Here is a 14,124-nt window from a genome sequence, read left to right on the forward strand (position 1 = left end):
TATAATCTTGTTTAAATTTCTATAATAAAAGAGTACAAAAGTTTGGTACTATGTCATAAGTAAATATTATCTTATATTTATTTAATTTCTTATTGATATAGTTGAAAAGAAAAGGAGAATATTCGTTTTTGAATGCGCTTCAAGCTGTTTCCTGTCAAAATATAAGGCGGCTATTTTACGGAGTAATAATTATATTTGATATAAATTATATGAGTTCGATTCAGCTGATCATGACCTATGGAATTTGGTAAACTTACGATTCATTCAAAACGTTAAAAACTTTTCATATTTCTCTTTTTAAACAACAATCAATATTTATTATATAAGAATGACAAATATCATTCAATATCTGCAAATTTCTACCTTTTTATATTAAAAATAACACAATAAGTTAACTCATTACCAAGTTATTGGAACCGTGTAAAAACAACATGTAATACCACTTTCACATCGTCATTCCAGCTTTAGAACACGCCTTTTTGACGTTTGACTTGTAGTCATCTGTGTTTTGTTTCATGTGTGTGAATCATAAACCGTATGCGGCTATTTATTTGATTTTCTCTGAATATTCTTTAATTACTTACTCTAATTTCTGTTTAACAAGAGCAAGAAGCCTTAAAGATGGTTCGTGTTGTGACGCAAGAAACCTACGATGAGATAGTCAAAGAGAATATGGAAGAATTTGATATGACTCCAGAAGAAGCTATTAGAGAAGCTATAGCTCAATTTGAGGCACAGGTAATTATTGCATTTATTTATATATCGATTCGGGACATTGTAAAGTACTGCATTTGACCAGGACATACCGAATGCCTCAGTAAGATTTTTAAAATTTCTTATTAGTTTTCGAACTTCTCGTATCGCTCCTTTTTTTCCTTTTGCCCATTTAAGGGTGAGGCTAAGATCGTAAGACCATGCTGCCTAGTCTTCAGTACATTTTCTTTGCTGGACTTCGATAAGAGATTTTTTTTTGGAATTAAATGGCCTGGTGGCACAACCTTTAAGCCAAGTCCCTGTAAAGTACCTTATGTAAAAATCGGTCCAAAGATTTATGTGTGAAGAAGCATTTGAGTGAGTACATTTGCTTGTATAATACTAGTATATTATTATTATTGTCTTTTTTTGAGCCTAAACATGCAATTGGTTGACTGACCATGAGCAGTTACTATGACTTGGTTCACATACTATATTTCACACATATTATAATAATATGAGTATGGTATTTCAGGGTGTAGATCTGTCAAATATTATAAAAGACGTGGCTCTGGCTGGAGGTGATCATCTAGTGTCCACTGCAGTGGAGAAACTACAGCAAATATGTCTTGATGACAGTGATGATGCTATCATGAAGGAATTAGACATAATGAAGGTATTTTTTTTATATTCATAGTTATTATTTACTCTGAAATTCAATGTCAATTGGATATATGTTATCTTTGAAAATAGAAGTTTAAATGAAGGCAACACTATACAGCGCCATCAATATTTCTTTTGGGGATTGGAGCCTGGAAAGCCCCTCTTTAGGTATAATTCTAACAACCTAGTCTATTGAGATACTTCTTACTAAATGTCAAAACAAAATACTTAATTTCCTCTCTACCCTTCAATGTTGCTGTGCCCTGTTGTCCATGTTTTAATTCCTATGACTATCTACCACCCCATTGTACTGCATGGAATGCAATAAATAATTGAGTATAATTGTATGGTATTGATGATGAACTATGTCATAAATAAACATAGTAAAATTATCATCATCCTCCTGCACTACTACTACAACACACTTACACTACACTCACACACACACACACACACACGCACGCACGCACGCACGCACGCACGCACGCACGCACACACACTCATTTACTCACTCTCTCTGCACTTATACTACTCTAATGTGCATCTAATAGTCATCATCTCAATACTCACACCTTTCACACACATATTCCTATTCACACAATCCATCCACATTTCTTGATTCGTCCATCTATATCCATTCACAGTCAAACTCATCACTTTCCTTATAAACAGCAACAAAAAAATTACACGTAAAAAAGTATGAACTTACCAATTTATTTTTTTTAACAGTCAGAGTGTAGCAAAGACATCGCCCATAGAGTAAAAGCGGGTAAAGATGGCGCTTACAAAGTGTTAATAGATCTGCTAGACACTAGACACAAGAGATTATTAAAAGATGCTAATAAAGACAATGAGAAAGTGATGTTACAAGTATTGAACTGCTTAGTGGCTCTAATGGACATGCAGCCTGACCTGCTGGACGACCGAGGCATTGATCTGATTAAGAGGTACGGTTTTGATAGAAATTAGTCTTGCATTTAAAATATGTTAATCCACTAAAAACAACTTTGGGTTTGAATTAATTCAATTAAATTCTTTATTAACGGCTTTTATGTGTTGTTTTAAGTTTACGCGGTCATTACCATAATTAAAGCCCATAATAACGGGTTCTTACCGCGTTTAAATGGGGATATGAGACTCCCGACTCTCTCCTGTCATCCCCTGATCATGGCACTTGCAACAGTGTCGAAATATCGGGAGTCTCATATCCCCATTTAAACGCGGTAAGAACCCGTTATTATGGGCTTTTATGTGCTCAAAATCCTGCCAGAACCACGTAATGAAGAAAATAGTTTATATTAACTTTTGGATTTGGAATAATATGTATTCTTTTACAGTATACTGGACAATATGGAAAATGAAGATATTTTAACGGCAACTCTAAAATGGACAACTAATTGCTGTGTCAAACATGAGATGAACAGACAAAAACTCTTTGCTAAGAATATAGGCGAAAGTCTCAAAGGTATTATTCTCAGTAGAAAGAACCCTAAGGTAAAAATTATCGTTATTTCTTATGACCACTTAATAAAGATTGTCCCTAAAGACTATAGAATTAGAATGTTGCAAAATCCCCTTAATTTTCTTTTCCCAAGCACATTAATATTTTCAATATTTTACATGAGATTATATTTTCCAACCATAAGTAAAGATTTTTAATTTTTATCTGTCTCGTTAGTGACATTCAATATCTCCTATACTCAAAGGTTGCCTGGAAGAGATTGCTACTTAGCAATAAGGCCGCCTATTGTACTCATTCTATTTCTCTTTTGTTTTGTATTTTGTTTTTTCCTGTTTGTGCAGTAAAGTATTTGTTATGTTATGTTATGTGACACCGTACTGTACATTTTAAAAGGTTTTCGGTTCCATACTTTTGCAACGGAAAAATCCACGTATATTAACTCAGAATCATTGTCTGAACCATTCCCCACAGTATATGATATGGTGTCACAAGTACCCTGTATAAGATAAACAGTAAATAGTCATTGGTCAAAGTAGTACAGAGCATTCTTTATACATTGCTCCACTGTGGGTTGGTGTTGTTCCGCATCTTTCACATAAAACAGTCTATCGGCTCTTGCGGCATGAAAAATATGATGAAATGTATGACTTTTTTTTTACATAAGTTAAACAGAAAAAAGAAAGCGTTTTTCGTTAGTTTTAGATCTGTCTTTATTTGGTAAACACAATTTCATAATTTATCTTGATCCTAGTACACGACCCAATTATATCGAAGGCTTCGACCAATAACCGTACGACGTCTATCTATGTAGAGAGCATTCGCTGCGTTTATTGCTCGAAGTTAGAAATAACTCGCAACGTTCACGATGCGGTTTCCGTGCAGAACCTGCTTAAAGTTATAGTCTTAAAACATATCTTTCAGGTACTAAGTGAGTGTCTGCAAGTCATACGAAAGTTTACTTTAGATGACGACGTTAGAGTTGAATTTGGTAAAACACACGAACATTCCAGAGACTTTGGTATATTGTTATTGGAACCCCTTACAAATCTATTGAAAGGTAAGTTTTAGAAGTCATTTTGATTTATTTTCTGTTTACTATTTAAGTAGATTGAAAGCTTTCCATCATGATTGCAAAAACCTCTACACCATTACGTTTTTTTTCCATCTCAGAGTAAAATTTAAAAAAGTCCTTTCTAGGCTTTTTAAATTATTCTAAATTCCACTTGATATTCACTCAGATTCATGAGCTGAATCATCCCCCTCAGTATTGGGTACAGTGTCACTAAAACCCAATTGAAAATTAAAAAAAAAAAAATTTTTTTCGATCTGTCGGATATCTGTAAAAATACGACTACAACATTTATGTGTAGAATGAATACTGTATATCGTATTAAAAAAATATACTTTGTTTTAATTAACCTCACTATTACAAACAAGCAGTTTTCATCGTTTTCAGCTGTATTAACTTTACATTTTTTTCGATCTCGAGTCGGGATTGTACTCCTTAAGTGGGACTCGCCTGAGAAAAAACGACGGTAGCTTGGCGGCTCGGAATCATCTTGTTAGGCCTTTGCTTTTTTTTTCGTATTAAATATGTAAATCTAGTTGATAACAACTAAATTACTAAATACTGTAGATATGCCACCAACGGCTTATGACGGCTATGAGCCAGTATTCCCTGGAGATGAGGCGGGAGAAGCGATGTCCAAAGAACAAATAGAATCGTCTGATATAGAAGGTTCTTGTCTTCTTTTACTTTTGTACTGATTGCGTTAGAAGAGCGAGGCATTCCTATCACAAATATCATCTGACTACGTTTAGGAAAGCCCCTGTAACTTGTTTGTCATAGATTTACAGAAATAAAACTTTTTTTTTCTTTTTTTTATGAGTGCGACTATTGGAAATAATTAGCAGATTAGCAGAGCATTGAAGGGATAAGGGTAAATCTTCGCATAGAAAACTATGTAAGCGCCTATTTGAAAATTTTCATTCTAATGTGGTTTTCTTAAATAAAACCTCGATTTTTTTCAATTAACATCATCATCCTAATTTAAGAGCCACACTGTTATCAGTGTAGCATTCTCCATGCTACTTTTTGGGGAGAAATATACAGTGGTTTTGGTCTTGCCTTCCGCCCCAATTAATTTCAATCCGAGTAAAAATGTACACTAAAATTTTTAATCTTAATTAGTAAGATAATCCGTGCTTCGGAAGACACGTTAAGCCGTTGGTCCCGGTTACTATTTACTGATGTAAGTGAGTAGTCGTTACATGAGCCAAGTCAGGGGCCTTTGGCGGCTCAATCATAACCCTGACACCAGCGTTGATGAGGCTGGTATTCCACTTCACAACCCACACGATAAGATCTGAATTAGAACTGGTTTGTCTATTGCGAGGTTTTGTTAATAAAAATAACATCTGAATATGATTTTTCAAAATGGCGCTTACTTTCAATATAAGGCGACAAAATAGTTTCATTAAACTGAAATGAGGTACTTTCCAGGCTAAGTTCATCAAAAACAATACGGATGGCATTGTGATAATTACCTATTTTCTCATTAATCGGGTACATAATTATTCCAAATTACAATGGCAGAAGCATATATTTGGATTACACTATGTATAGAATTACGTTGCTACCTATATTGCTTCTCTTTATTTTGATCAGAATAATAATGGGTGGAAGATGTGTTGTGCCTGGGCGTAATAACAAGGGTCATAATTTCTACCCAAAACAAAGATAAAAGATGCATTATGTCTGTTATCCATGAAACTAGAAGATTAAACGAAGGCAGCGTTGTACGGTCACGAGCATTAATATGTATACACTGTGGTACCATGTCACATTAACTTTTTTGACAAATTGAACTGTAAATCTTACTAAATGTCAAATATGTTAGTGCGACAGAGTCCTAAAGTGGGTACATTATATTGCTATAATTGTGCCCTGGTGTAATAAAAAGGGTCATCATTTATACCCAAAAACAAATATAAAAGATATGTCTGTTATCCATGAAATTAGAAGGTTAAACGAAGGAAAATCTGTACAGCGCCATCTATATTAACCTCGATAAATTTGATTTTCAACAGAGAACACAAAGCCTCCTCTAGTATCAGAGTTGATGCTGACAATGGCCACATTATTGGTGCGAAATGAGCTCTGTAAGATGGTAGCGGACTGTGGAGTGGATATACTCTTCACTGTTCTAGCAGATAATTATGACAATGTCGCTGTTGCTACACAGGCTAATAAGCTGTAAGTATTTTTTACAACTACTGCTTTATGCATATTCGGAGGTACGCGACAGCCCAATACAGGTTGTATTGGGCTGAATTTCCCTTCGCGGGTTGGAAGGTCAGACAGGCAGTCGCATCTGTAAAAATCCGGACCTGCCACATCTTCAGGTTAGGTAAGCGGACCCTATGAAAAACGGGACTATGCTAGGGTGATGATTTGTTAATTTCTGAATACTGTTTTGACTACGTTCTGAATACTGACCCAATGTAAAGAACCAGGTTAAATCAAAACTGTAATATGTTTTAAATTCTTTATTTTGACTACTGCACAGCACACACAAATGAGTATATATTTCATATAAAATTTACAACTACGAATAATTGAAAAGTGTAAATACGTATATTTAAAAGTTTGTAAAGAACGTCCATCTTGGGACATGGTATCACCAGTGGCTGCAAGTTGTCTTTGATTACTTGTTGATCTGCCCACCCCATTAGGGATTACGGGCGTGAAGTTATGTATGTATGTGTTGTAAAAGTGACATCAAAATCTTATTTCAACCTTTGTTGAAATCTACAGTTTAATACCCACCCATCTTTTCAGCCGACTGGTAATGGGATCTCAAGAACAAACATCTTTGATCATCGAGATATATAGTTTTCTTCTTCACTATAATCTCGTTCTCCAACTTAGCTCTCTCATGTATCAATTCTGCCCTTACTTTCTCCGTCTGTATATACCTCTTCTCTAGCAGACTCATGCTTTCATTCAAATCCCTTACTTCTTCTATCAATCCTACTAAGGAACCTTCTCTACAGTTCTCTATATTTGGACGACAGTTTTTAGTATTCAATCTCGTTTGCGCCACTTGCAGTCTTTGTGACACTTTCAATTTCTCCTCGTGTAGAGTCTCCAAGATATTCTCAGTCTCAGCAATCTTCGTCAGTATCACTGTCAGCTGATGTTCCAAGTCTATCTTTACTTGGTCAGTTCTGGCTATACGTTCAGCCAAAGCTTTGTTCACCTTTATGTCCTGGGACCTCAGATCTCTCGCTGTGTTTATCAATGTAGCTTCCACCTTAGCTCTTAGTTGCTTAGACCGTTCTAAAGCAGTTTTGAACTGTTGTAAAGTGCTGACAGTGTAATGTTCCCAAGATTGCACGTCTGATTGCCCTTCAGACAGCCTTGTAGCACCGGCCGTGTCTTTAACATTTTCAGATTTAAAACGCAACTGTGAATTTTGCGTCTCATACTTGTATGCCAAGTATTTATTACTCCAATCGCTTTCTAGAGCGTTTTTAGCCGTTATATTTATATCCATTTGGTATTCTATATCTCTTAACATTTCTGTGTGAATTTTCTTGACGTTATCTATAAGAGCTGATTCAGAAAACAATGCTTCTTGCGGCTCGTCATAGACTAAATCTGACTGCATTCTCAGGTTTCGTATGTCGAGACATTCTTCTGTTATGTACTCAGGTATTTTCAAGACGTCCATTGCATTCTTTACTTGTTGTCTTTGTGCTTCCAAAACCTGGATTTCCGCATCGATGTCTCGTATAGCTCTTTCTAGTTCATCTTTCCAGTAGTTGATATGTCTTGCCCTGTGTTGCAACTGATCAGTACTGTCGGCGAAATCTTTGCAGGACGTTTGGTTGACTTTGACGATGCAGTTTTTGGTTATGGAAGTGTTTTTGTCTGTTATCCCGATGATGTCTCCTTTAAGCACCCTTTGGTTGTGATCGTGCCATTCTGGCATTGCCGATAGTGAGTAGTTTCTTGTCCCAAACGATAAATAATCTCCATTTGCAACCGTTGTTCGTTGGTTCATTTTGAACAGACAACTTTTATAAAGTAAGTTGAAATAAAGAGAGCAACGGTACAGTAATCGAAAGAAGTTTGTCTAAGTATTGATCAAATTGTGTATTTTTGATGTCCTTGTTACTATAGCGACTATTTTTTGTATTACATTTGATCAATAATCCTTTCAGGACTATCATATGGGACTAACACAATGTGTTACTATAGAAATGACCCTGTTTGTTTGACCCTGGGTCGGGGTGTCGCAAAAAGGGTCCCATACAAAATTAAGACTTAGAAAATTTTTCACAAAAATCGCCAAAAGTAACATTCGGGATCCGGGGGGATGTGGGAGTATTAGGGTGGGGGGAAACCACGGGTGACCTTAGATGACCTTGGGAGGTCACTGACCTTAAAGTCAAGGTCATGACCTTATTCCCTTATTCTTCACAAATATAGTGTAGGTCAGACACATCAAAGGTCAAGGTCATTGACCTTAAAGGTCAAGGTCACTTATCCAAAATTAGAAATATTACCATTATATCAACTTTATACAGTAAACTTTCGATTTCAGTGACCTCAAAGGTCAAGGTCACCAAGATCATTGACCTTAAAGGTCAAGGTCACTTATCCAAAATCAAAAATATTCGCATTATATCAACTTTGTGTAGTAAACCTTCAAAGTCAGTGACCTTTAAAGGTCTTCACCGCCACCTCTCGGCCCTTCGGGCCTCGATGGTCACAAGTAACCTAACCCACTCGGCTATATGGCAGGGGGCTCGCTTTGCTCGCCCCCTGCCATACAGCCTTCGTAACCTATATCTACAGTGTCGGGGTGCCGCGAATTTCCGTGCTCGCTTCGCTCGCACCCGTGACTGCTGTCATATCGAAACAAATCTTCACCGCCGCCTCTCGGCCCTTCGGGCCTCGATGGTCACAAGTAACCTAACCCACTCGGCTATATGGCAGGGGGCTCGCTTTGCTCGCCCCCTGCCATACAGCCTTCGTAACCTATATCTACAGTGTCGGGGTGCCGCGAATTTCCGTGCTCGCTTCGCTCGCACCCGTGACAAAAGGATACCTGTAAAAAGAAATTACGCGTGGCGGACACCAAGCGTGGACGTGTTTCGCGGAGCTCCATAGAAAAAAATTAAAGATATATTTTAAAATTACATAAAACGTATTTTTTTAAATATCTCGAAAACGGTGCGTCGTAGCGCAAAAATAACAAAAAATTGCCCCCTTTTAGAGACCCCTAACCCACCTCTTCCGCATATATTAAAATAAAAAAAACTTACTTTTTCAAAAAAAAATGAAAAATTTTTTAAGTCCAGCTTTCATAGTAATTTCCCTCGAAAATCGGCTATGTCCGTGGCTCATACAAAAACGACCAAAATTATTCTAAGTCTCGGACCCTTTTTGCGACACTACGTAGAATCAACTTTTGAAAATTTTACAAGTCCAGCTTCCATAGTAATTTCATTCGAAAATTCGGCTAAGTCGATGGTTCATACAAAATTGAAGTGAAATTTTTCTAAGTGTTGGGACCCCTTTTACGACACCCTAACCCCCTGTTTAGTGATATTTTTTAAATGTAATTATGCAAAAACAATCCTACATTTTGTACCTAACGATTTTTACGTAAGTACAAATAGTCCCACCGTATCCTGTCCCTATTGGGGTGGTAACCAAGAACAACTTCTGATATTAATTCCGATACAGATAATGACAAACCCTACGGTGACAGGTATCAGCCCGTAACCAAACCTTTTTCTTTTTTGACGTGACATATTGTATATTTGCCGCAAATGGCATTAACTACTTGGCCGGAAACGTAACCAAACCACACCCAGGACAATCCATACAAAAAACTAAACTTTATACCAAAGTAAGACCCAGAGGGGGTGAGGTAAATCTAGCTCGGCGCCTGTTACGTATTGGTGCGGGTGGGGGGGGGGGAGTTGACGTTCTATAGTATTATTTATTCTATGCCATCACTGAAACAAATAGTTCATTATATTTTAACCATATTTAGGTTCTGTCTACTTACATAAACAGCCTTTAGACGTCTCATGTCCCACTGCTACGCACAGGCCTTCCCTCAATCAACCGGAGGGGTTATAGAACATCACACTGCTCCACTGCAGGTTGGTGTTTTACTTTCTACTCATAGAAATTACCTTGTCTTTTAATAGACAAGAATTGAGAATGCGAGGGTCTTAAATTAGTGATTATGACTCATAGAAATTATCACTACATAGTATACACAAAGTCGCTTTTTCTGTCCCTATATCCCTATGTACGCTTAAATCTTTAAAACTACACAACGGATTTTGATGCGGTTTTTTTTTAATAGATAGAGTGATTCAAGAGGAAGGTTTATATGTATAACACCCATTAAATAGTGGAGAAATACTGTTATTTTTCAGGTTTTTAATTTGATGTAAATAATTTCATTTTTTCCATTTCAGAATAACTGCTCTGGCTGGCAACGATGACGTGAAGAGGGATCTCGTCAGAAGCGGAATAGTTCCCGTCATTATATCCATTCTCACTAGACATTCTGTAAGTATCTTTATTTTTACAACAGAGGGCGTATTTTTACCTAACTGAGCGAGGCAAAGGAGGCACGACACACGACGTAATTTACGTACTATGTACAGTCATGACACAAACCATGGTTTAACGATGCTAGTTAGTTTAATCACTGTCTGTACTTAATTTTTGAAATAAATAAATAATAAATAAATAAAAAATGAGCAATATAATGTACCCACTTTAGGACTCTGTCGCACTAACATATTTGACATCTAGTGAGACTTACAGTTCAATTTGTCAAAAAAGTTAATGTGACATGGTACCAAAGTGTATACATATTAATGCTCGTGACCGTACATACAATAAACTAATAAAATAATTGGGTCGTGTCCTAGGTTCAAAATAAATTATGAAATTCTGATTTTACTAAATAGAGACAGATCTTAAGATCTGTAAGAGACAGATCTTTTCCTTTCTTTTTTGATCTGGTTGCCTGGAAGAAATTGCTGCTTAGCAATAAGGCCGCCAGAATGTACTGTATCTATCATCCAATTGTGTAAAGTTTTGTATGTTGTGTGCAATAAAGTATATTTGATTTGAAAAATTTACTAAGTTAAAACTAACGAAAAACATTTCCTTTTTTCTATTTAACTTATTTATGAATTTTAATCAGGAAAAACGTAATAATAAGTCCGACATTTTATCACGTTTTTCTATGACGTCACAGTGTGGTGTTTCCGTAGTCATTTCGTGTTTTGACGTTTAGTAAAAAGTAACTGATTTGACTAGTTGGAAACTAGACTGTCGTTGGGTACTCCTAGTGGACTGTAGATGTGTGTGGTGAGACAGCGAGGGTACTTTATCTGCCCGAGCAAAACAGCAGTTAGTTCTGAAACACTATTTCTCTACATTATTTTCAAGGGAAGCGGCGCTGCGGCCCTTCTATATCGATTATTCAATCAAACACCAAGTTTCCTTTGGCAAACTATGCGCCAACATCACATGTACCCATTTTTTTACGGTTTCCCAAGATACAGGCTCCGCCTAGTTTGGGAACCTCTGTTCATCTGGATATATTTTTAATATAAGTACTCATCCTATTTTATGTGCCTGATTTGTATTGTTTTCTGGTAATAAAAACATTTTTCATTCATTCATTCATTTCATTTCAAACAATAAATTTTTAATTGCCAAAAAATAAATAAAATAAAGAAAGGAAGAAAGAAACATTTATTACTTCCGGACACCACAGACACAGACAGACAGGTACATTACATTCAACACAGGACAGAAACCACACGGAAATCAATACACAGAAAAACAAGATAAAAAAAAAAACAAAACAAAAAGAAAACCAAGATCAAAAATCATTAACAAAAAAAAAGAAGAAAAGCAAACCAAAATCATAAAAATAATAATAAAACTAAGTATTCTAAATGCAACGCACTGACGTGACGGCCCGATCATCTGCGGTGGCGTCCGGAATAAAAGGACCTCGCTCAGCATAAGTCGCGGCGTGAGCCACGACGCTGGTATTCTGCGGGCTCTAAATAAGCACATCTATATCTGTGTTTGATCTTTTGTGGCCGTATCACCGGCTAAAATGGTTGCACTTGAAATATATTTGAGCAAAACGGCTCACCACCTATCACGTTAGTCTAACAGAAAGCTCGGCGTGGGTAGTACTTAGTTCATTCAAATTAAATTTCAAAAATATCTTTATTCAGTAGGTAACATAGTTACACTTTGAATCGTCAATTTTTACATAACGAACGTCTCATCCGCCTAAAACTACTGCAGCTTCTCACAACCTGTATAGCCGGGGAAAAGAAGCTGCATTCTCCCGCCCCCCACCCTTACTACCTTTCTTTTAAATGAAAAACTTAAACGGTAGATTTACAAATCATCCCCGCCAAACTTATGAAGTTTGATGGCGAGTAGCGCTCACATGCTTATATCTTAATTTACCTACCGACAGTAATTGTTAATACAAATAATATTACTTACAGCTATCGAGCAATAGAAGAAAGAAAGAAAGAAAGAAAGAAAGAAAATACACTTCTTAGTTTTAATTTTAACAGATTTTTACTTAACTTATTATTTTGTCTTAACAAGCTTATTTAATTAAATATTTTTGGCACTAAATATGACGACAATCTTTCACCATTATAATTATTTGTTTTGGGTTGTATCAGTCTTTTCTCAACATAGTCGTGAGCTGAGTGAGATTACATCATACAAATCATGGATTTTCAGAACAACGCATCAGCGTCAGCCTACTGCCTCAAGTGCATAGCGGCGTTGACTCTCCGCGAGCCGGCGCATAGTCAGCTGTTCCTAGAGAACGGAGTCCCAGAGGCCATCGTTGAGTGTATGAAGCAACACCCGGATAATGCTACTGTACAGGTAAATATTCTTCAACACACTTGCGGTGCCCGTAGTCCAGTGGGAGCGTTGGGTCCCGGGTTCAAATCTCGGTCTTCTTATCATCACTAATTTAAGAGCCACTCTCTTGTCGGTGTAGCATTCTCCACTCTTGTCTATCAAAGGCCATTTCCTTCACTTCCTTATAAGACACGATGTTCACCTTCTCATTGATCTGTTCCAAGTAAGCTCTTCTTGATCTTCCCCTTCTTCTCTTTCCTTTTAGATTTTCTTCTATGATGTTTTTAATAAATTCGTCGTGTCTTATTAAGTGTCCAATCATCTTGTCTCTTCTGTCCTCAATAACTCTCAATATTTACATCTTTTCCCTTACTCTTACCAGCACTTCCTCATTAGTAACTTTTTCAGTCCAACTTATTCTTTCCATCCTCCTCCAACACCACATTTCAAAGGCCTCGAGTCTCTCTCTTTCTGTGTCAGCGTCATTATGATAATATTATGGAACTTATGTGCTTGTTTCTCCTAGAAAAACGCATGTTGGGCCATCCGCAACATGGTGGCGCGCTGCCGCACCCACAACGCGGTGTTCCACGAGCTGGGAATACAGGCGTTGCTCAACTCAGCGTACGATAAGTTCAGTGCGGACTTCGGGTTTGACATCAAGTCGGCGCTGAGGGACCTGGACTGTGACGTCAAGTTGGACGAGCAGTGGACCGGGAAGGGCGTGCAGATCCAACAATAACTCGCTTTATACAGAGAAATAAAAAACAAATTTCTATAATTAAAACACATAATAACGGGTTCTTGCCGCGTTTAAATCAGCGATATGAGACTCCCGATATTTCGACACTGTTGAAAACACCATGATCGCAGGATGACTGATGAGATTGGAGTGGAGTAGGTAGATCCAAATTTCTATGATACACGCCACACTATAAACATATACACAATCTTATCGCGTGGGTTGTGAGGTGGAGTACCAAACTCGTCAACCCTGGGTTACACAATAAAAAGATAAAATAATGAAAATAACTAAGAAAAATATTCATGACGCGCGCGCTCGTCTAAAACTTTAATAAAATTAACGTCCTTGAAGTGTTGGAGATACCAATTTAGTGGTAACACTTACATCATCAATGGCGGCTTGTCATAGGATTGAGCATACCTGGTTTTCTTATACCATGTGCATTCAAATGTACTAGGAACCCTCATCTTATTCGGAAGCTCACATGACTTCGGAAGGCACGTTAAGCTGTTGGTCCCGGTTACTACTTACCGATGTAAGTAGTCGTTACATGAGCCATGTCAGGGGCCTTTGGCGGCTCAATAGTAACCCTGACACCAG

The 14,124-nt window shown here is 37.1% G+C and overlaps 1 protein-coding gene across 1 annotated transcript; it reads left to right on the forward strand.

Moving 5' to 3' along the window:
* Positions 1–493: 493 nt before the first annotated feature.
* On the forward strand, positions 494–13,914 carry LOC126377360 (armadillo repeat-containing protein 6 homolog). Its single transcript, XM_050025081.1, has 9 exons — positions 494–738; positions 1,229–1,369; positions 2,086–2,303; positions 2,694–2,850; positions 3,740–3,875; positions 5,909–6,074; positions 10,328–10,421; positions 12,651–12,800; positions 13,306–13,914. The coding sequence occupies exons 1-9, from the start codon at positions 622–624 to the stop codon at positions 13,519–13,521; spliced, it is 1,395 nt and encodes a 464-aa protein (XP_049881038.1). The 5' UTR covers positions 494–621; the 3' UTR covers positions 13,522–13,914.
* Positions 13,915–14,124: the final 210 nt, after the last annotated feature.

This window comes from Pectinophora gossypiella, chromosome 23 (assembly GCF_024362695.1).
Source record: "Pectinophora gossypiella chromosome 23, ilPecGoss1.1, whole genome shotgun sequence".
Classification (NCBI taxonomy): Eukaryota; Metazoa; Arthropoda; class Insecta; order Lepidoptera; family Gelechiidae; genus Pectinophora; species Pectinophora gossypiella.